The sequence below is a fragment of the Neofelis nebulosa genome, chromosome 17, assembly GCF_028018385.1.
Source record: "Neofelis nebulosa isolate mNeoNeb1 chromosome 17, mNeoNeb1.pri, whole genome shotgun sequence".
Classification (NCBI taxonomy): Eukaryota; Metazoa; Chordata; class Mammalia; order Carnivora; family Felidae; genus Neofelis; species Neofelis nebulosa.
In genome coordinates this window covers 50,363,989-50,387,771 of record NC_080798.1, presented here as the reverse complement: position 1 = coordinate 50,387,771, position 23,783 = coordinate 50,363,989, and the positions used below count along the sequence as shown (strand labels likewise).

The following is a 23,783-nucleotide window of genomic DNA, read 5'->3' as shown; positions in this document are numbered from 1 at the left end:
CAAAGGAGTATTTGGCCCACAGTATCAGTAGTGCTGAGGCTGAGAAACCCTGATCTAGAGATTGTGTTTTCAGGTTTCATGAAATACCTCCTTTTATGGTTATTGCTCCAAATCTGTACACAGTTAACTTTGTTTCACTTTTCTTTTCTTTCTTTTTTTTTTGGGGGGGGGGAGGGACAGGGGTGGGGAGGTGGCTTTTTAAAAAACTATGTAAGGGGCACCTGGGTGGCTCAGTGGGTTAAGCGTCTGACTTCGGCTCAGGTCGCGATCTCATGGTCAGCACGGAGCCCAATTCAGATCCTCTGTCCCCCTCTCCCTGCCCCTCCCCTGCTTGCTCTCTCTCTCTCTCTCTCTCTCTCTCTCAAAAATAAACATTTGTAAAAAACAGAAAACCGTTTCTGTATTTTAAACTATCGAAACAGCAGAAAGTCCTCAGAAGTGGCATTGTACAGGAAGAGGGACTCCCCCAACAGATTTTAGGCAGCTGCGCTTGTAATTCCAGAGGGTAGTCTAACAAAACGTCTTCTGAAATTTGGCTCTTGAGGGAAGTTTACACTGCAGCATCATTCCTTTGTTCTTGTTCACAAGTGGATTCTAATGTGTCTATGTTTGCATAATTTTTAACTATTTTTCTTCAGACTTTTAAAAATGTGGCTTGATTTAAATAAGTGTGTGTGTATATTCCATGTAGTCATTTCTGCCTTAAAGCACGGGGTGAAATGCCTTGTTTTATGGAGTTTGCTAATGCCAAGCATTAGCTCACTGTCTGGGGAAATGAAGCCGCTACGGAGAAAATGACCCACGCTGGCTGCCAGCTCGGCCTGGAAGAGAAGCAGGCCCGTCTGATCTGGCCGTGTCTGTGGCTGGTGGAAAGCCGCCTCCACCTGGACCTTGGCAATACTTGTTGGCTTTAAGACAGTGTTCTGAGCAAGCCTTAGCCAGAGTTTTCCAGTTTCTAAAACCCGGTTCCCTTGCTAGCTAGTTAAGTGGTTTAGGACAACGCTAAGTTTTCAACTACCGCTGTCCTCTTGTGATGCCCGTGGGGAAGCCAGATGAGCTGGTGAGAGGAGGCCCAGTGAGGCAGGAAGGTCACCAAAACCAGGAGGTGGCTTCTAAGTAGGAAGATGTGCCCGTGTGCTCCCTTTAAAGGGCTCAAGCAGGTCTTCCCAAAGACAGCTGTCCTGAAGGAGAAGCGGGATACAGAAAGAGCCAGGAAAGCAGAGAGTGTGAAGAAAACTTTATTTTCCAAAAGTTCTTTTTGGACCGCATACTGAGGAATCGTAGTTGGCCTTCACATCTCGCAAATGTGAATCCCTTCAAACCTAAATGTGTCTGTACCGGGGTTAAGACTGACTTCCTGGAAGGCGTGGATCCAAAACAAATCCCAAGTAGCACCTGTGGTCCAAATGTGCAGACACACTAAAATGTGTGTCTGACACACTAAAAGTAATCAAGGGGGATAGAAATCAAAGAGTGGTTGTTGCCTGGTGGGGGGAAATGGGGGATGGGAGTTGAGGGAAAAAGGCCTAAGGGGACTTTCTGGGATTTGGGGAATAATCTGTTTGGATTGAAGTGTTGATGACATGGGTGTCAATATTTGTCAGGATGTATTAAACTCTCCACTTAAACCCTCTGCGCATTTTATTGTGTGTAATTATACGTCAACTTAAAAATGTAAAAAAAAAAAAAAAAAACCCAAACCAAAAACCTAGTCCTGTTATTTGCTATGGTAGAATAAACTTTGATCTGGATATTTAAGTAATTATGTTCTTTTTTTTTAATCATCTTTTTTTAGAAGTTTATTTTGAGAGAGAGCGCACACGCACACGAGACGGAGAGGGGCAGGGGCAGAGTAAAAGGGAGAGAGAGAATCTCAAGCAGGCTCTGCCCTGTCCGCGCAGAGCCTGATGTGGGGCTCGTACTCACAAACCGTGCGATCATGACCAGAGCTGAAATCAAGAGTCACTTAACCAAGTAATCATGTTCTAGTACCAATTCTACCATTACTTCTATGTGGGTGTGGGGAAAATATTTAATCTCTGACTTCTAACCTGTCACCGGTTGTACCAAATGGGGTCCCAGCAATTAGGATGCTTAGTTTTTTCAAGTGTGAGGTAGGACTTCTCATAGAAATTCTTAACGTGGTAAATAACACAAAGAGAAATTTTCTCCAGGAAACTGAGCCCATTGGCGCTTTGAGATACGAATGGCCTCAGGCATGTTAGTAACTAGAGAGGGATGGAAATAACTCTGTGTCTTCACCTAGTAACTCGGGTTCTGAATTTGGGTGTGGGTTTTTTGTCTCGTCTACTAACGAGCCAGCAGGGGTAGGAACCAGCTTTTAGAACTAAGCGCGTTCAGCATTGCTTTCCAGTCTCCAAATTCAGCAAAGTGTCTTAATAGGAAAAAGGCAAAGACAGAGTCACTCCAAGTGGGGACCCAGGCTGCCAAATGTTGGTCTCAAGCACATGTTCCCTGAACTTGGGCTTGGCTCCAAAAGGAGAAGAGCTCACAATGGAAACAGTGATGGCTGTTTGCTCAGGCAGCCAAGAGAATGAAAAGCGCATTGAAACCCAGCAGTGTCTCCATGGGGAGAGGTCCGGTGGGCCCCTGGGTGGTGAAACCAACCTGACAACAGAGCAGGAGAACAGGGCCCATTCCCAGCATCCCCCTTCAGTTCAACAACAAGACCTTTCTGTGCAACCTCAGGAGATCTCTGAGAAATTATACCGTGGGCAACCCAAGCTTCGCTCGGCAATGGTGCTCACGCAATCCAGTTCACCCGTGGCTTGGTTGAATTCGATTCTGTTATTTGAGAGAAAAGAGCTCTTCTCTATGTACATTCCCTCATCCCTGCCAAGATTTCACCAGTCCTTTTTTATTACTACTCCTTATGGACCGTTTTGACCTCCAGTGAGTCCCTTTTTGGCTGGGGTTTTTGTGTGTGTGTGTGTAATTTTTTTTATTTCCTTAAGCAATCTTTAAGACCAACATGGAGCTCGAACTCATAACCCCGAGATCAAGCGTCGCCTGCTCCAACTGAGGCAGCCAGGCGCCCCCTCAGCCAATGTTTCCACGCTGTACTTTTTGTTCTTGGTTTATCCAGTACCACTGTGAACCCCCCTCTGTCCTTGGCCCATCATAACTGCCAGGCTGAGAAACCAGCTGGCAGTGGGAGAAACAAGGCTTCGGGGCGATAGAGTGGCCAGATCCAGACCCCAGCGTTCACTCACCTGTGTGGACACGGGCAGACCAGGCCGTGCAGCCCATCTCTTTGCCTCCTTCACGAAAGATGAGGGCCAACATGGGTCAGTCTTTTGCTTCCATATGGTTTGGAGGAATTCTGTTCTAAAATGGATGGTGGGGCACCTGAGTGGTCCAGTTGGTTAAGCATCAGACTCTTGGTTTTTGCTCAGGTCATGATCTCACAGTTCATCAGTTTGAGCCCCATGTTGGGCTCTCCGCTGACAGTGTGAAGCCTGCCTGGGATTCTCTCTCCCTCTCCCTCTCTCTGCCGCTCTGCTGTTTGCTCGCTCGCTCTGGGAAGGAAGGAAGGGAGGGAGGGAGGGAGGGAGGGAGGGAGGAAGGAAGGAAGGTGCATAAACTATGGTGCAATGGTTGCAAACCCAAATATTTCCAGGAGTAGGAAACTTTGTAAAGAAAGTAGGTGCAGTGAGCTGAGAAGTGTATTCCTTGTCCAATGAGGCGCCATTATTTTGTTCCAGCTGATTGTTGTCAGATGTTCAGAATCTGGATGTTTACTTTTATGTCTAGGCCACAGAGAGACACAGGCCTTCGATGCATATCCTCTGACCTAGCAGGGCAAGGATGGGTTGTGGCCATAGACATGACTTGGAAGTGCGGCTCCAGGATGTACTGGTTGTGTGATCTCGGATCGGTCAGAACATTCTCAGAGTGTCAGCGTCGAACTCTTTGAAGCGAGGGCAACGCTGCCCCGGCAACAGGGTCTCAGGGATAAGATCAGATCACGTAGAACACAGCCATGAGGAGGGCCGCCTAGCCGGCACACAGGAAACGCCATCCTTGGTATTTTAGCTCACAAGTGACTCTTCAGTTGGCGAATCCTGATTTCCAGAGCTTTTGCTAATAAACCTAAGAGACTGTCCTTAGGAGGAGCCTACTGGACAAGTGTTTGCGGAGCCTCTCGCTGCACACCAGGCACGCACGTTTGCCAGCACAGACCGTCTCCGCTCCACATCTGGAAGCAGCGGCCTCTCTCCAGCTGCCAACAGGGTGAGGAAGCAAAGCTGTTGATCACAGAGGTATCTATAGATCCTCCCACTAACTGTGGCTTTGCCTCCCTGATGTCAACCTCCAGGATTGGGGTTTTCCTCCCTAAGGAAATCAAGATGAAAAGGGGAGCCAATTGCACTTTTTAAAGCGTTCCGACATTTGGTCTAATGAAGAGCAAGCAAGCCGTCTGAGAATAAGAAAATTGACATTGCCTCCTTCCAAATTCTCCTTGGAGATCCTTGGGCCACCTTTGGGACTGGTGCCTGGGTGCCCAAAACTGCCCCGTGCCCTCCCTGTGGCCACCGTGTGTTTCAGCCACTGCTGCAAAATTAAGACGCGTCAGTGCTTGTTACATAGGCTCTCGGCCCCAGGTCGGCCAGCCCCCTGTGCCTTCTGAACACCATCAGCATGGCAGGCATGACGCTGTGCGCCAGAGGTGCAGGGATAGGGACGGTCCTCTTGTTCCTCCTTGACCGACGGGGAAGACGGGCAGGTGCCTTCACGGTGGAACAGCGCAGTGTGAGGGTGGCTGTGATAGAGACCTAACACCCGACTGGGGGAGGGGCGCAAGGCAGACGGTAGGATCACGGGTTAGCGGGCAAAGAGAAATGGTGGTGCCTGCGGGACAGTTTGCGAGAAGATCTGAGGTTCAGTCACCACATACAAAGGCCAGCGAGGAGAGCAGGGCACGACTGGGCTGGCGGAGTATGAGGAGCTCGAGGGGCACCTGGGACAAGTCAGAGAGGACTTGGGGTCTTCTCCTGAAGACTCAGCACTTCAGGGATGGTGAGAAAAGGGTGTTGGGATGGAAGTGGCATTTTAGAAAGATCGCTCTTCTCTGCGGCAGGGAGGCTAGAATGGCAGGGGCAGGGATGGTGGCGGGGAGACCACAGATGGGGGGGTTACTGGAGTCATTAAAAGAGGAATGCTGAAGCCCAGACAGTAATGGTGTCAGGAGCCATATGGAGAGAACCAAGCAGAGAAATACACAGCAGCCGGTGGGGCTGATTGGCTGGTTGCAGGTAGGGGATGAGCAGGAGGGAGGAAGGAAGGAGGATGCTCCCAGGTTACTGCTGGGTGACAGGACGGACAGAATGTGGTGCCACGTATCGGGTAGGGGACCCAGGAAGAGGAGCCGCAAGCCAAGGATGATGAGCTCAGTTTCCGAGTACTACCTCGGGATAAGGACCAGGGGTGGGCACTTTGAAGGGAGTGGTTCGGGGCTCAGGAGAGACAGATGGACTGCAGACAGAGATGGGGGGCCATCTATTTCTAGGAAGTCCTTGAAGATGTGAGTTAAGGTAAAATCATCCAGAGAGAATGTGGGTAGAAAGAGAAGAATCATGGACCCTGGCCTGAGCCCTGGAGGCCATGGAGAGCTCAGGAGAAAGCGGAGAAGCACAGAGAAGAGTGTGACCAGCCAGTTAGTAGCTTCAAGGCGGGGTGGGGGTGGGTGGGTGGGGGAATAATCTCCTCCCCCACTGGGGGACAAGGTTATTTTTGGCATCCTCAGCAAGTGCAGGGTCAGGGAAGTAGGAGCCAGCCTCTCCTGGGCCAAGGAGGGAAGCGGAAGTGAGGGATCGAGTCCCCCTTGTGCTCTTCCTCGAGAAGGACCCGGTCTCTGTTCTTGCCGGTGTAACTTAGAAACAAAAAGCTACAGAATACTTCAAACATAACAATAAAAAGAATAACACCCACCACACAATCAGTGGTAACCATCTTGCTATATTTGCTTTGTGTTTTTATTTTGTGGAGAAATAAAATAGGACTAGTTGTTTTTGAGCCCCCACATTTACCTCCTGCCTCCCTGAGGCTGTTCCCTCCCTCTGTTAGGTAGCCACCCTCAGTTGTGTGGTTTCTGCTTCCGTTACATACGTCTGCATCTGTAAGTAATACGTACGATTATTCCGCATGTTTAAAAAAAATTTTTTTTTAATGTTTATTTATTTTTGAGACAGAGAGAGAGCATGAATGGGGGAGGGGCAGAGAGAGAGGGAGACACAGAATCGGAAGCAGGCTCCAGGCTCTGAGCTGTCAGCCCAGAGCCCGACGCGGGGCTCGAACTCACGAACCGCAAGATCGTGACCTGAGCTGAAGTCGGACGCTCAACCGACTGAGCCACCCAGGCGCCCCTATTCTGCATGTTTTTAAATTTGATAGAGATGATATCATGCTGTTTCTGCATCTCGCTTTTTTCCTTCATCAGCACCATTTTGGGGGTCTGTTTCTGTTGACACATGTAGCTGTAGCGCATTCACTTTACTGCTGTTGGAGTTTCCTTTATATGAATATACCACATATCATCCCCTCTATTGTCCTGTTGATGAATATTATACATGGGTGGGGATATTTCTAGGCTATATACCTAGACGTGGACTTTGCTAAGTCATGGGTTATCTGCATTTTTAATTTCACTGGATATTGTGAAATTGCTTTCCAGTGTGATGGTACCAACTTCCACTCACAGAAGCAGTTTATGAGAATTCCAGATGTTTCACATCCTCCCACCATTTTTGTATGCTGCAACATAATTTGGCCAGTTTGAGGAGTGTGCAATGATATCCCATAGTTTGCTTTCCATTGCATTTCCACAGTGCCACAGATACAACCAGTGTAAGACTGTATCTTTTAGTGTAGAGCTTATGCACTGCACAACTCTAGGGGGCACTGTTCACACTGTAATCTTTGTGAAAAGCACTCTCTAGAGTTGGTGCAATGTGCCACAGACACAGTGGCCTTGAGTAAAGTTAAGGATTTTCTGTTGTTCTCCTTTGCCTGTTGTTCTAATTGGGCTGTTCTATCTTATTCATTGGAAGAGTTTTTTATTTACTCTGGATGTAAATTTTTTTTTTAAATTTATACCTGTTGCAAATGTGATCACTCTGTGGCTCCTATTCTGTTACAGTACTTTTTTTCTTGTACAAAAGTCATTTTTTAATTAAAAATTTTAATGTACTTAAAGTTATCAGCTTTTCCTTTTATCATTTGTACTTTTGTATCTTGACTAAGAACTCCCTCCCTAGTCCAAGGCCATAGATATTCTAAACTTCTTGTGGGTTTTACTTTTCCACATTTAGATATTTAATTCCACTTGTTATTTTTTGCATGTTGTAATATGGGGATTTTTTTTTTTTTTTTTTTTTAGTATTTCCTTATTTAATCTCTATCTACACCCAACATGAGGCTCAAACTCACAAACCGAAGATCAAGAGTCGCATACTCTTCCAACTGAGCCAGCCAGGTGCCCCAGGATCCATTTTTTTTCCATATATAGCCAATTACAGAATATAATTAACTAATCCATCATTTTCCCTTTGATTTTCATGCCTTATGTATATATATAAGGCATGAAATATATATATATAGGCATATATATATGTGTGTGTATATATATATATATATATATATATATATAAAACATTTTTTTTAAGTTTATTTCTTTTATTAGGAGAGAGGGAGAAAGTGTGAGTGGGGAAGGAGCAGAGAGAGAGGAGCAAGTGAGAATCCCAAGCAGGCTCCACACCGTCAGCACTGAGCTGGACATTGGGCTGGAACCCCTGAACCATGAGATCATGGCCTGAGCCAGAGACGGATGCTTAACTGACTGGGCCACCCAGGTGCCCCCGTCACTGTTATGTTTTAAACACAGGTCTGTTTCTGGGTTTCTGTTGTGTTTCCTGGTTTATTTGTCTGTCTCTATTGCCATATGGTGCAGTGTTAATTACTTAACTACTGCTAAGATAAGTCTCCCCAGCTTGTTTTTCTCATCACCTCTTGGTTATTCTTGGCCTTTTGCTCTTCTAGTTGGATTTCGCATCAGTTGTCAGATTCCACAAAAAACAAACAAACAAACAAACAAAAACTGGTTGGGATTTTTATTGGAATTGTATTATAGGTTAATCTGGAGCAATATGCATCTTTACAATATTGGGTGTTCTCATCCTCGAATATGGTATATTAGTGTATCTCTCCTTTTGTTTAGATCTTTCGTGTCCTTCAATAATGTTTTGTCATTTTCTCCATGAAGGTCTTGCATATGACATTAAATTTATTCCTCTGCACTTATAGATTTTCACTCCTATTGACAATGAGATCTTTTTCCCTATTATACTCCCTAAGTGTTTATAGCTGGTATGTAGAAACAATATCCATATTTGTAACTCACCTGATATCCAGCAACCATGCTGAACTTTCTGACTTGTTCTAAGTTTTACAGATTCTCTTGGATTTTTCTGTGTAGATTATCACTGTCTACATTTAAGAACAGTTTAGTCTTCCTTTCTGATTTTTATGCCTCTCATTTACTTTTCCTCTCTTACTGTATTGCTTTTATGCCAGGACAGTGTTGAGGAGAAGCAGAGCAGTGACAGCAGTCTTTTTTAACAGCTTTAATTGAGAATATTGAGATCAAGTTCACATGCCACAAAGTTCATCCCTCAGACTTCACAGTACAATTTGTATTTGTTGACTAGTTCTTCATTTCTCTCCTGATTTGTCATGCCACCTCTGACGTATGTTTTCTATACAGATCTATTTCAACGTTTTTTATTTATTTTTGGGACAGAGAGAGACAGAGCATGAACGGGGGAGGGGCAGAGAGAGAGGGAGACACAGAATCGGAAACAGGCTCCAGGCTCCGAGCCATCAGCCCAGAGCCTGACGCGGGGCTCGAACTCACGGACCACGAGATCGTTACCTGGCTGAAGTCGGACGCTTCACCGACTGCGCCACCCAGGCGCCCCTATACAGATCTATTTCTGGGTTCTGTTCCATTAGAGTACTTGTCTATCCCAGTATCAGTACCTGTCATATTACCTTATTTACCATAGCTTTAAATATTTGCTGTCGGGGCACCCAGGTGGATCAGTTGGTTAAGCATCTGGCTCTTGATTTCAGCTTGGTTATGATCTCACCATTTATGAGTCTGAGCCCCGCACTGACAGCGCAGAGCCTGCTTGGGATTCTCTCTTGCTCCCTCTCTCTTTCTTTCTCTCTCTGCCCTACCAGAGCATGTGTGTGCATGCACTCTCTCTCTAACTAAACAAACATTTAAAAAATGATAATAGTCATATTTGTAGATTTTTTATGGGTTCCCTTTATCAAGTTAAAGAAGTACCCTTCTATTTGCTAAGAGGTTTTTTAAAAGTTATGCATGGATTTTGAGTTATTTCTCGTGTTTTTTTCTTCATCTATCAGATGATCATATAGTTTTTCTCCTTCAGTTATTAATTTGGTGTATTTTTTTTTAAGTTTATTTCTTATTTTAAGAGAGAGAGGGGCACCTGGGTGGTTCAGTTGGTTAAACGTCCGACTTCAGCTCAGGTCATGATCTCACGGTTTATGAGTTTGAGCCCCACATCTGGCGCTGTGCTGACAGCTCAGAGCCTGGAGCCTGCTTCGGATTCTGTGTCTCCCTCTCTCCCTGCCCCTCCCCCACTCATGCTTTGTCTCTCTCTCTCTCTCTTTATCTCTCTCAAAAATAAATAAACAGGGGCACCTGAGTGGCTCAGTCAGTTAAGCATCTGACTTTTGGTTTCAGCTCAGGTCATGATCTCCTGGTTTCATGAGTTCAAGCCCTGAATCAGGCTCTGTGCAGCACAGAGTCTGCTTGGAATTCTGTCTCTCCCTCTCTTTCCCCCTCCCCTGCTTGCTGTCTCTCTCTCTCTCTCAAAATAAATAAACTTTAAAAATTAAAAAAGTAAAATAAAAAAAATTTTAATAAACATTTTAAAAACTTAAAAAAAAAAAAAAGAACGAGTTGAGCATGCGTGCGAGTGAGGGTGAGGCAGAGAGAGAGGGGGAGAGAGAGAGAATCCCAAGCAGGCTCCACCCTGACAGCAAAGAGCCCGAAGACATGGGGCTGGATCCCACCAACCGTGAGATCATGAGCTTGAGCCAAAATCAAGAGTTGGATGCTTAGCTGACTGAGCCATCCAGGCACCCCAGTTTGGAATATTTTATTCATAGATATAATGATGGACTATATAACCCATTCTTGAGCTAAGCTCTACCTGGTCATGATTTTTTAGTACACTACTAAATTTTATATACTAGTAATTTATTTAGGATTTTTCTCTGTTGATAAATGAGATCTAATTTTTCTCTCTTACAAAGTTTTGGGCATTAAGATTTTAATTCTCAAAATGAATTTGTGATTATTCCCTTTTTCTAATCTCTGCAAGCTTAAGAAAGCGTTAAGGATTCTTTACATAGTTTGATAAAATTCATCTGTAAAATCTTTCTAGTGTATTTTAAGGACTAGAGTTGGGTGAAACTAGATGCTACTTTTTTAAAACTTTTCAAACCTTTATTCAGATGCTACATTTTAAAGGCAAGATTGACAAATCCATTTTTTTATTACATATAAGACTGCTTTCTTCAATACTTTGTTTCATAGATAATAGCTACTCCTTCCTCTGTTCCAAGAATACTTTCTAATATTGCTCATAATTATTGATTTATGTATAGGTTTATCCCCATACTGTAAGTTTCTGAAAGACGGGGTAACATTTTTATTCCTGTTTGTGCCTCAGTATCCAGCAGTTTGAGGCATACTGTAAATAGAAAAAAAAAAAAAAAACAAGCATTATGAAGTGATTTCACAATGCCAACTCTGTCTTTCCTCTTAAACCTCGAGTTTTAAATCTCCTTAACTCTGTCACTTGATAGCAGTGTAGCTGTGAGAATTACACTACCTGTCTCGTAAGTGCTTTTTGAAGACTAACCACGATAATATACGTAAATCATCTGGTATCCAGCGTGTGTTCAATAAAAGTTATAAATTACTTTTTTTTAATTAAAAAAAATTTTTTTATGTAATCTCTATGCCCAACGTGAGGCTCGAACTCACGACCTGAGATCAAGTCGCGTGCTCTACCAACGGAGCCAGCCAGGCACCCCTGTAACTTAACTTTTTTTTAATGTTTATTTTTGAGAGACAGAGCACAAGCAGGGAAGTGGCAGACAGAGGGAGACACTGAATCCGAAGCAGGCTCCAGGCTCTGAGCCGTCAGCACAGAGCCTGACACGGGGCTTGAACCCATGAACTGCCAGATCCTGACCTGAGCCGAAGTCGGACACTTAACCGACTGAGCCACCTAGGTGCCCCAAATTACTTTTAATTTTGAAGGAAAGCAAAACACAGCTGACTTAGAGACACTTGCTTTTTGATTTTCTTCTTCTCTCTACTACTGTTCATTTGTGGGTTTGTGGTTGTGAAACAGAAACAGGTCAAAATGCCTTTGAAAAGCTATCCCTCCTCCACTGCTCTATAGTCCTATCCTGTTCACATGGTTAAAAAGAGGGTTTTTTACCACTCCTTCCTACCAGTCCCTGCCTCAGGCAGGGATGGGGAGAAGCTATTTGTAATTCAAGTGAGGCCAGAATCCTCCTGGGGACTTTTAACCTTGTCCTCAGAAGAAATGCTCTCCCACTGGACTTGCAAAGCTGACGGGGCCACTTTGCCATGACATGAGAGGAATCTGCCTGAGAATGAAGTCAACACAGAGGGAAACAAAACCAAGAGGAAAGAGTTTTGATGTTATCGTTTGATCTCTGGTTCGAGCTATGTCTGAAGCAAATGAACTATCCCTGTACAATAAGTGAAATAATAAATTGCCTTTTTAGAGCTTAAGCCAGTTTGAGTTGGGTGTATGTCACTGCAAACAAGATTCCTTTTAACACAGAACTTGTTCCTTCTTTTTACCTTGCCCACTCAGAGGTCAGTTTCTCCCTGTTTCTAGTTTAAAACTACCAGCAAAGAGACTGCAGATTTTATTGGGTCAGGTTTCAGAAAGACCAACATGATGCTTAATGACAAGAGTTTCTTCTGATCCCACCTGGGGAGCTGAGATCAGTAGAGAGCTTTGACGGGTTGCTTATATAACTTGGTAAAGTTATATTTCCTCTGTAGAAAGTTTAAGGCAGTTATTTTAACTACATGTTCCCAGATCGTGGGCTGATACCTAGTTGCTTTATTCTGATTATCTATGTAGGGCTGTAGCCTGCAACACAATCAATCTAAGGAAGATTTGGGAAAGTAACTAAGTGTTCCTCTTAGATGCATGTGTGTTGTGCCTCCACATTTATACTAATTTGTGAGAAATCATGCAATTCATGGACATGGGAAATCTAATCGTGACTTTTAGGAAGAAGAGACTGGAGAGCAGCACTAGAAAGAGTGAGGGTACATTTAAGAGTACATTACGGGGGCACCTGGGTGGCTCAGTCGGTTAAGCGTCCGACTTCGGCTCAGGTCATGATGCGGGCTCTATGCTGACAGCCTGGAGCCTGCTTTGCATTCTGGGTCTCATTCTCTCTCTGCCCCTCCCCAACTTGTGCTCTGTCTCTGTCTCTCAAAAATAAATAAAAATATAAAAAAAAGGAAAAAAAAGTACGTTACGGTCTACAGTTATTGTCCCAACACTGTATAAAATAGTGAAAGCCTGTTAACAACCCAAACACCATTAATGGGACTAGGCACGTAATAATGGTATATTCACACAGTGCAATACTATTTGTCTATAAAAATGAATGAAAAGGCTCCCTATCAACTGATATGGAAAGATCACCAGGATATACTGTTAAATGAAAAAAAAAGCAACGTACATAAATATATATGGTTTCTTTTGTAGAAGAAAAGGAGGAGTAGTGGGAGCAGCACTTCTCAATGTCTGGCACACAGCAGTGCTGAGATTGGAATGTCTATCTTTCTATAGTTTTTAAAGCTGAATATGTCCATGTGGATATATTAACCATTAAAAAAAAAAAAAAAAAAAACCCTCTTATGACACAGACCCCTGCTTCCTGTCCTAGGCTGTGCTGCTATGGGCCCCACAATGCCTCCCGCTGGCCCAGCAGACACAGGGCTACGGCTCTCACCCATCTGTAAGAAGTAAATAAACGACATGGTCACACTGCAATGCCTTTATAAGAGGAAGTTTTATTGTTAATTATTTACCTTAATATTTTCAGAAAGAGGAACAGATAAGCTCAATCCAACATGATTGGCAGTTGGCAAAATCTAGTGAAGCAAGTGTTCTGATTGCTAAGGATTTAATTTGGGTGCTTTTAATACTTAACCATCTTTAACACTTCAAACATAATCCAGAAGAAATGCATCGTCTCCCTCCCTTTCACTTTAATACCCCACCTACCTCACTTTAATATGGAAATATCTTCATTAAATAGGATCCCCAGGGGAACAAGTTCCCTGGAGTATAGCCATGAGGACAGTGCACAAAAAGGAAAACTCAAAATAAAACTCTGTATGATAATTTACTAGTCTAAGGAAACAAAACCTTCCAATATATTAAGAAATAAATCCAGTTACAAATGCACTGACAGGTCTACGTGAAGAGGTCTGGTAACTGAAAATGGCCGGCTATTTACAAGATACACAAGCAGGAGCGGCGCACCCAGCCCAGCACTGGCCCTCAGAAGCCAAAAGTGTTCTCTCCACTGTAGGCCACATACAAGAATCCGTCTTCATCTTTTTCCTTCTCGTAAAGCTGTCCCATAGTTAGGCTTGAAAGAGAAAAACAAAAAACAACATTGAAAATTGGGTTTGGTCACTGAGTCTACCCACAAGGTGCTGGGAGCAAGTCTGTTTGAAGATAAGGGACTTGACTACTAAAACAAGCTGCCTGGGGCGCCTGGGTGGCTCTGTAGGTTAAGCATCTGTGCTGACAGCTCAGAGCCTGGAGCCTGTTTCGGATTCTGTGTCTCCCTCTCTCTCCCCTCCCCCACTCACGTGCGCGCGCTCTCTCTCTCTCTCTCTCCCCCCCTCTCCCACTCGCGCTGTCTCTCTCCGTGTCTCTCAAAAATAAATACACATTTAAAATTTAAAAAAAAAAATAAAAACTAGCTGTTCTACCGTACTTTTGGTGGTAGACAAGAAAAGTAATTGAAATCTTAGCACTGCCGTGTGCCGACAATCCAGCTTTACAGAAGGGAAATGGAGCCAGGATAAATTAGGCCTCTGGCAATCAGTAGACAAGACTAGAATCAAATGTCCATTCTCCTGCCCTGAAGCAAGGCCATTTAACCCACCCTCACGCCAAGTTATTCCTTCAGAGGCCAGCTCTGGTTAGCTTGAATGCTTTCTGGATGCCGAGGGCAAGACAAAAAAACTAAGCAAAATTAAGAGCCTAAGCAGCCCATCCCTGTGTGGGTGGAGGGCCAAGGTAAAGAAGTGTACATGGAGCGTGCTTCTCCTTCAGGCTCATTTGAAGGTGGATCATTTGTACCTAACGTAAGTACAAGTGGGTTCATTCTTGTAGATGCTCCCCCACCAAAAACGCTGTGCCCCCGAGATCGGCATCGGTGCCATCAAAGAGAAGTTATTTTCCTCACACGTAATGCAGAAAGTTCTCAGAATATATATATCTGGAATCCAGAGAAACTCTGCCCAACCTTCCGAAGAACCCTCCAGAAATAGGTATTGTTTAAACATGTGTGGGTGGGAAAACTGGTTTTCCCTAAGCCATAAAACAGACTGCAGTACAGGAGACCTAATCTAGTTCTCTGCCATGAAACTGAGCTGTACCGGCTCCAGGGTAAGACTAGTAACACGGGGAACCCCAGGCGAGCTCTGGCCACGTGACTGTTCTAGGAGAGCCGAGGAGGAGGCACAGACATGTGCTAAACATCAGTGTGACCACACGCGTGGGGTCAACCAGAACCAGCAGTAAGATACCAGTCTGAGAGCCAGCTGAAGACGTCAGAGGTCACTAGCTGGACAGGTCACAATAGGTGCTCACATGCAGGATTCAGTAAAACTGAGGCAGGGGGGCGGGAGATGGAGGGGTCCGAGGCCTCAAGCTGGTGAAACAATCACAGCCCCACCCTGCTGCTGTGTTCCTAGCAGGCCTCATGGGACCTCCATATAAACAGGGATACAGGCCACATTTTTACAAAGGGGAATTTTTCCTTTTCTCTTCTTCCTGCCCAATTGCAAGGTTAGCCTGGTTGGCTGTGTGGGTAGATGAGAATTCTTAAGTAACAAGTGGGGGTGGATAGGTATGAATACAAAGGACCTGTCACCAGCATCTGGTAAACGGCGCTCCCTGTGAGGACCTCCTAACCTGGACTCCACAGAAAGACTTCCTGGAATGGCCCTATCCACTAGTGCTATTTCTGCCATGATAGAAATGTCCTGTATTTTTGCCGTCCCATACAGTAGCCGCTGGCTACATTCAGCACTTGAAATAAGGCTCCCTGAATTGGGATGTGCTGTAAGTGTAAAACATATACACGATTTCAAGACCTGATATGAAAAAAGGATGTACAAATCTCAATTTTTATTACCTGCTGAAATGACATTTTAGATATACTAAATAAAGTATACTATTAAAATTAATTTCACCTGTTTCTCTTTAAATGTACTGGAACATTTTAAATTACATTTGTAATGTAATTTGCACAGGCCATTTCTCGACAGCACTGACCTGGAACATGTGAGGACTTGAGGGACAGTGGGTAGAGACAGGAACCCCATCCTGGGGACCCCTAGAGTGTTGGGTCTCAACCTCAGCTACACAACAGAATCTCCGGGAACTTTAAAACCTCTCCCTGCCCAAGACCCACCCCAGACCAATTAAATCAGAATCTCTGGAGGTCGGAGCCAGGCATCAGTATGTTTTAAAATGCCCAAGATGATTCCAGGTGCAGCTAGGTTGAGAACCGGTCTCTCTGCCAGAGGAAGACACATGCTAGTCTTTGCCTGTTTGAGATGCTCATCTTTAAGAGTCATGTGATCTGGGACTGGAGTAAGGAGCCAGCGGCTAGCAAAAGGCTTGACATGGAGCTCAGTCTCTCAGGAAGATTCTTAACCCTGGTGGTTGGGAATGCCCTGAGGAACCCTGCTTTTCTCTGAGACTCCTTAGAATGAGGCCACAGGGAAAACAGCTACAGTTATTGCCACAGCTCTCTTAGCCCCACGTCATCCTAGTATCCAGGATGACCATGACGAGCACCTGTCCTCCCCTCTCCCCACCACCAGTACCAGAGGGATTTAGAGGCAGAGGTCAAAGACACTGTGTGCAGTTCAAAGGCGGCCACCCCTTGATGCCAATGTCAAGTCTGGCTCCATCTGAAGACTAAGTGTGCTCTTTTCCTAGCAAGTTAGCAGCCCTAGTGCGATGGCTCTAAATCCCACTTCTGTGTAAGAAACACTCGAAGAGCTCATAAATACCAGCGGCCAACCCCTGACTCTGCCTAATATGAACAATGACCACCGGAGCCACGCTGTCTAAGGCAGCCTCTGAGACTGAATGCGAAGGTCCATCATCATGCGGCTCTCATTCCTGCCTGCTTTTAGATTCCATCGTCTTCTAAGTAAAACCTGCATTTATAAATCTCTCTAACCAGTGCCCCGGCAGCTATGGAGGGTGATCATAAAACTCCTAATTATAATAGCACTTACGTGCCAAGCACTGTTCTAAGTGTGTTTATATTAACTCTTTTTTTTTTTAATTTTTTTTTTAACCTTTATTTATTTTTGAGACAGAGAGAGATAGAGCATGAACGGGGTGGGTCAGAGAGAGAGGGAGACACAGAATCTGAAACAGGCTCCAGGCTCCGAGCTGTCAGCACAGAGTCCAGTGCAGGGCTCAAACCCACCAACTGCGAGATCGTGACCTGAGCTGAAGTCGGACGCTTAGCCGACTGAGCCACCCAGGCGCCCCTATATTAACTCTTTTTATCCTCACAACAATCTTATGAGGCGGCCGAAGTTTAGAAATAATAGAAGTGAGCCACAGAGAAGTTAAGTGACTCACCCCAGATCACACAGCTAGGACACACTCTTACCACTGTGCTGGGCTGCCTCCAAGTGCATACACAGATCCATTCTACTGGCCGAACGGCAGCATCCCGTAGCTCCCGCAGAGGTCTCCCTGAGAAAAGCGCCTCTCACACACACAAACGTGCATACAAAATCACTGGCACTCTAGTTCAAGTGCCCATCTGGATTCAGTAGGTCGGAGTGGGGCCTGAGATTCTACATTTGTAACAGCTTCCCAGGTAAGGCCGCCACTGCCAGCCTCTGCGTCACACAGAGCTCCCTCCTTCAGATCCTGTAACGTGACAACTGTTGTGCCTGGTGACTGCAAGATTCCTCTCCCTGCCCCGCGTGGAAACTTTCTCTGTCACGCAGCCTCGTGTGGAAACTTTATTTAGTTGGCAGCAGCACTGGGTCCTTATACTCGGGACACCCCTTGGGCAGAAACTTGGAAACTCAACGCTGGGAGCTGAACACTCCATTCAGCAGCCTGTGAGCGAATGCCCGGTTTCGAGGTATCACTGAGCGCCAAGAAAGAAGACTGACACATCTGTAAGGTATGATTTCAAAATAGCACTTATGGAATCGGGTGACACACATACAAAGTCAGAATAATTTGGCCTGGAGCCCCAGAGAGCCAGGCCACAAACAGTTTAAATTTTAAGTCCATTAAAAAAAAGAGTTAAATGGAAGGCAGCGAGATAAAACAGCAGGAGGCTGGCACATCAGTTTAGGACAAGTTCCACAAGCCTCTGAGAAGATGCGCTTCCCTCTCAGAGGTCACAGAGCCCAAGCCATACAGCGCTGGGCAGGCTGCTGCCAGAATGCCCGGAGGATCCTCACACGCATGCGCCCGCGAGGCCAAGCCGCACAGACCTGCTGAATGGCCTGATCACTTACGAGCAACACTGCAACTCCAAGGCCTCCTGCCTAAGTCACTGGCTGGGGAAGACACCCACAGATGACCTCCAGTCCCTGACACTAAAGCACACCGCTGTGGCATCAACTATTACATACATGCACCCAACCCAGAAGGGTACCGCTGAGTACCAGAAGCACTGCCACCTTCCAAACTCTTGAGTCTGACCAGGAAAGAAATGGAAAAAGCCAGTGGCAGATTGTAAGTCACGAAGCCAATCTAAGTAAGGTATGGTGATACCCTCAAGTACTGTCACCCACCCCTCCATTCAGAGTCACACAGATCCAGACAAATGAGCCTTTCATAACGGCACCTTTCAGAAGGATCCACATCCAGAAATAGCCGAGCTGCTGAGGGCAAACATTAGATTTAAGCTGCTCAAGAGCCTCTGCGCTGGAGGAGGCTGACCTAGAACTGTGTGGGTGCCTGATCCCTGCAGAACCTCCCCCAAGGGGCAAGGGCCAACCAAGGGCAGCTCATGAAGGCTGTGGGATCCAGCTTGACTCATGAACCGGCTGGACTGATGGGCACACACCTGGTCACCCATCTGCTTTGGAGCCCACGTGCTTCCACCGGACCTGGATTTCTCTTTCCCAGCAGGGGAGGGCAGATGGGGTGAGGTGGGAGGACAGTGGCCACTGCTATGGACCCTGGAAAGGCAACCACCTCAAAGTGAAAGTTAATTTAGCCATGAAGGTTCCCTGACATTCTACAACATAAGAATTAACTACTGGCTATTCCTTTTATCAGATTTTTCTCTGATATAAATCCCATTACTTCTGGAATGAATCCTGTTCTTGAATAAGTATTTACCTAGAAATGATCAAAAGTGCTTAATTTAAGTACATTTCTAAATAAAGGATGAATGCACTGTAAGATCTCACAACTTCCCTTTACTTAGTATCTCTTTAAGATCAAAAAGCAACTAAGCACCACAATCTTAAACACAGGTTTCCAAAGGTAACATTCCTAAATTATAACATCTTAGAGATATTTTATTTGATAATATACTACTGTTTCTATTTTAAACAGGGATTAAGAAGACTCTGTGTTCTAAACAAAGACCAAAAGGTAGGTGCCACTGCCAGGTCTGGGCTTCCCTGTAAGGCCATGACTGGGAAGCGTGTACGGATATCCTTTGAGTTCTGTCTGCATCAAGGCACAATTCTCCTTCCGTTTCTGGCCTGATTCTGAATGCAGGCACATAGGCAGAGAATTTAACTTTCCAATGCTAAATGGGAAAAGGGAGCGGCGATCCTACCCCCTCTGCCCTGCTTTTTAAAAAAATGGAGAACTCAAAGAATTTAGCAAGTAAAACTCTCAGGGACTTGCCTTGGTCTCTATTTCTAGAATCAATATTTAATACTCACTACTCTAAACAATGACCACATTTTTACGACCACAATTTTTAGCTGTGTTACAGAACGCTCTCCCAAAGTTCCACTCCAAGGCAAGAATAACTGAAGTTGCTTCTGCTCCACCTCTCGCTCACACCACCAGTGACCCTCGCGCAGATCCGTCATGGACAGGGCAGGGCTCCTGCAGGCCTGGACTCCTCCCTTCCCGACTATTCCTCTCGCCGCTCTTGGAAGCATGCAAGCTCCAGCAGAAGGTTAAGGGAGGCCCCACACTTCCTAAGGAGGCTGGAAGGAGCTGAGGAAGAAGCTGCTGCTCAGCTGCCTTAAGGAGGAGATGACAAAGCTGAGTCACACACGGGCTTTAGGGGGAGACCCTTTGACAGTTTTGTGTGTGCTACCATCAGGTGATTACCGCCAGCATAAAGCCCAATGATGTCACATACCTCTTTTGTTTAGAAACAATTTTTTTTGAGTTTATTTATTTATTTTGAGAGAGAGAGTGCAAGCGAGGGAGGGGCAGAGACTGAGGGAGAGAGAGAGAATCCCAAGTAGGCTCTGCCCTGTCAGCGCAGAGCCCAAAGCGGGGCTTGAACTTATGAACCATGAGATCATAACCAGAGCTGAAATCAAGAGCCGGAGGCTCAACCGACTGAGCCACCCAGGCACCCGGAAGAACAATTTTTCTTAATAAAACCCCCCAGCAAATAACTGCTGCATTAAGCCTGAAGCAGAAAGCCTTTAACTGGGGCCACAGGCCTAGACAGAGGAAGCCTGGTTAGTGACTCTCTAAAATCGGGACTTGGGTCACTCCTGCATCATCTGCTTTAGGGCAGATTCTTATCAGGTTGGAAAGGCAAATGGGACTTGGAGAGAAAATGAAGCAGCCTCTGCTGCCCTGAGAATCACTCTTCATTTCCAATTCTATTTATATCTCAGGGATAATGGAGGGAGGGGGCAGTTGCTAATCTGTAGCCATTTTAATTGCTAGATTAACATGGAGTCCTCAGAGTAACAGTGTCTCCAGAAGCCTACTTCATTTCCTTCAAGAAATATCAGAGGATCAGAATCGAGTAAAATAAATTCAATGCCACAGGTCTTAGTCGCCTACTTCCTCCACCTAAGAAGCCACCTCCAGGAAGGAGGAAACGCAGGGTCACTAAAGCTCTACAGAAGCTGCAGGTGGTATGAGTAAAGATTTACCTCCCCCACAGCCTTAAGGGAAGCTGAGTATGACCACAGAGGCCGAGGGCTTCCGCCCCTGATGAAAAGCACACCCAGCACCGCAGTGCCTAGAGGCCTGGGAAGAGAGGCTGGAAGAGCCCCACCAGGTGGCAAGACGGCCTCTGCCAACACCACAGCTTCCGGAACTATAGCTGCGGGAGACCCACAGCACCCAGCAGGCAGGGCTCGGCCTACCTTCTCAGGCAGGACACCGGCCTTACTGAAGAACCTTTCACTTCTCCCCTATCCTGCTTCTCTGCCAAACACAGGAAATGGAGGCAGTGGAGGTTGGGAAAGCAAAAATCAGACCAACAAGTAGCCAGACCTCTCTACTTTTCATAGGAAGAGGAATGGAGTTTGGCTTAGGCCTTTTCTGGACCTTCCAAGGATTTTCAAAGGAAACATACTTTGGCCACATTGGGCTAGTTCCCAGGGCTTCTGAAAGCCTTAGCTTTTAGAAGTGCTACTTTTGGGGGGTAACAAATGAGACTTAGTTTGGGTCGCCAAGATGACATGTAGCCAGGGAACCCACGCTCAGGGGAGAGGGACTAGCATCTGGCTCAGGGTCTAGAAGTACTCAACCAGTAATGGGAAAGGACTGACCAGGAATTTAGAATGAGTCCATTTTCTTCTTTCCATAGGCAACTAAAGCTAGGCAGTCAACTACACAGAAGAAGGGAATCGTAATGCCCCTGCCTTGATTCAGGTCCCAAGTTATCCCAAAGAACGCTTCCAGGCAGCCCAAGAGCTGGAGCGAGGGGGCGGTTACTCTGTCAGTGAAAGCAGGTGTGACGAGGGAGGTGGACGTCTGTAAAGAGACCACGGAGCCTTTTGCTGGACAGCAGCCATTTTAACATACCTGAGGATCAGGCAGCTACACACTCTGACTCTGACAGTGGCACCGAAATAAGTCTGGAGAGCAAGCAGCAGGGTGATTAACTGAAGCTGAGCCTCAGGAGGGCCCACAAGCTCCCAGTGGAGAATCCCAGGACTTATTTCATGGATCATTTGAAGAAAATCTCATTTTAGGCTTCAGTTCTACTGATGGCTTAAGGCTAAGTAAGTCCTCAACTGTGTTAAAGGATTCGTGAGGGTCTGAGGCTGCATTTCTTTATTATTATTATTTTTTTTTTTTTAAGTCCAACCTTGTTCTGTTTTCTTAACCCGAAGTACATTCCATGTACTGCAGCTCTTTCTTATTTTCCTTGAACTCCTCATGTCAGGGAGCACAAAATCCAGATTTCCAGTCAGGACATTTACGAGTTTTCTGACCTTCAAAGTTTTGAGTTCTGTAAGCAGCTAAGCAGATAGCCAATGCCAGTAAACACTTCTTACCTGGACTGTGGGACTGTCTTATCCACAAACAGGAAGATTGCCTTTTCAGAAGGAAGCTGGATCCTTTTCCTGATGATCCACATGAACTGAGCCACAGTGATGTCAGATGGAACCAGATACTTCCGTTTGTCAATGTCAACAATCTGAGAGCCTGAGACTTTTTCCACAATCACCTGGGAAAACAAAGAGAGGTCAGGATTGGGTTTCTAAAGCGAGGCTCTGGCCCTGCACTGCTCTAGCCTTGCCCTGTCAGGGAGCTGATCAATAGTATGTGGGAAAGAGTGGGTGGGAAACTGTACAACACTGGAAAACATGCCCTTGATTTAATAAACCACAAACTCTTAACTCTGGAGGTTAAGAACTGATATAAATGTGTGACAGGCGAACAGTAAGTGCTTTTCTGTGGTCAATTATATTTATCATCCTGGATCTCAGCATGCATGAGAGAAACACAGCCCTTACTTGAAAGCTTTTCCACATTTTGTCTGAGTAGACCTGAGAATATCTGCTGAGAGTTTCATCTATAGCCAGTTACTGCAGGACCTCAGAATGGGTCTGCCTTCACACTATAGGGGAAGTACGATCCCAAGGAACACAGGAAACAGGAACGGATAGACTAATGGGAGTGAGTGGCAATCCCAGCCGGCCAAGAACCAAGCTCCTCATTTGGCCTGTTCCTACTCTCCCTGAACTAGGTTTCAAATGTGTCCCTCCTAACCCCTCCCTCAAAGTAGCTATTCAAAGTGCTACAGTAGCAGACATGCATGTCCTTTAAAACTCAGTAAGGATTACAGAAACTTTTATCTCCTACCACAGAAGAAATAGAGGAACGTATTTATTACTGATTAAGGAGAAACCAGGGAAGAAGGGGTTCTCGGACGCTTTTAAGATTTTTTGGTCAGGAAAGGATGACCGGGTCAAAGTGAAGAAAGGCAGCTAGAAGGCAGGTAAAGACGGAGGCTCAAAGTTAAAGATGAGTGTCCTGCGACTAAAGTACCGCTTCGAAGACCAAAGTGACAGTCTTCCCCCATCACTGTTCCCAAAAGTGGCAGTGACCTGTTGCCCTGTCCTAGAACATCGTTCCTTACATAATTGGCGAGGGAGCCCAGAGGCTGCAGGCAGCTCGCTGGCCTAGATCGGGAGATTCAGCACTGAGTCGCCCTGAACAGCACCAATTCAAGACCCTCACGTCTGGGCCCCGGAACGCCCCTAACCCAGTCTGGCCTGTCTGCTACTATAACTGGGACTGGAACCTCAACTTGTCAACTGTTGAATGGCCCGGGGCCCTGTCACTAGTCCTAGACGACGGGGTGACAGCGAGGTGAGGGGGCGGGGAGTGCACTCACCGGAACCCGGTCGGGATATTTCGCTCGGATCTTCGCAGATTCCACACATCTGTGTTCTGTGGGAGACACACACCGGACTGACGGTCGCGCCTGCCCGTGGGCCGGTTCCCGGGCCCCCGGCCCTCCTCCCCCAGCGACCTGCGTACGCCCGGGGCCCTTGTTCCGGCGTCCCGGCGGCCTCGGTCCTCCGTACCGAGCCACCCGGAAAAAGGGCAAAAGGCGGCACAAGGTCCGTGGGCAGCCGCCGGGGGCACCGGAGCCTCAGCGACCCGAGTCCGAGCGCGGCCTCCGCCCCGCCCGGCCGAGCCCAGCCCAAGGCGACCCGAGTGGGGGAGGGGGCCCACCCGCCGCCCCGACCCCCACCCCCGGCCTCTGACGGAGCCCTTACCCAGCGAGTGGTCCTCCTTGAACATCCACTTCATGGCGGCGGCGGGGAAGGGATGCAGCCGGCTCTCGGAGCCGCGGAGCTCAGCGCACCAACCACAACAACAACGACGGCAGCAGCAGCAGCAGCGGCGACTACACGGCAGGCGGGACTTCCGGCTGCCGGAGCCTAGCAACCGGCTGGG

At 46.3% G+C, this 23,783-nt stretch overlaps 2 protein-coding genes across 4 annotated transcripts in view; one reads left to right on the top strand and one right to left on the bottom strand.

Annotated features, from left to right (window-relative positions):
• ADAT1 (adenosine deaminase tRNA specific 1) overlaps positions 1 to 20,058 on the top strand; it is a 45,433-nt gene extending 25,375 nt beyond the window's left edge. For both annotated transcript variants that reach the window (XR_009256042.1, XM_058708010.1), the window contains 2 exons: positions 18,987 to 19,025; positions 19,367 to 20,058. Coding sequence is in view for 1 of the 2 variants with exons in the window: in XM_058708010.1 (XP_058563993.1) it covers positions 18,987 to 18,993 (7 nt within the window). In the remaining variant the exon portion in view is untranslated. The remainder of the gene's footprint in view (positions 1 to 18,986; positions 19,026 to 19,366) is intronic.
• Positions 13,176 to 23,772, bottom strand: GABARAPL2 (GABA type A receptor associated protein like 2). 2 transcript variants are annotated; one of them, XM_058708019.1, is made up of 4 exons: positions 23,603 to 23,762; positions 23,215 to 23,270; positions 21,869 to 22,041; positions 13,176 to 13,779 (listed from the first exon to the last, which is right to left on the bottom strand). In XM_058708019.1, the coding sequence occupies exons 1-4, from the start codon at positions 23,634 to 23,636 to the stop codon at positions 13,689 to 13,691; spliced, it is 354 nt and encodes a 117-aa protein (XP_058564002.1). In that variant the 5' UTR covers positions 23,637 to 23,762; the 3' UTR covers positions 13,176 to 13,688. The 2 variants fall into 2 exon arrangements, with proteins under 2 accessions (XP_058564002.1, XP_058564001.1); XM_058708018.1 differs by having other exon boundaries at positions 13,726 to 18,604; positions 23,603 to 23,772.
• Positions 23,773 to 23,783: the final 11 nt, after the last annotated feature.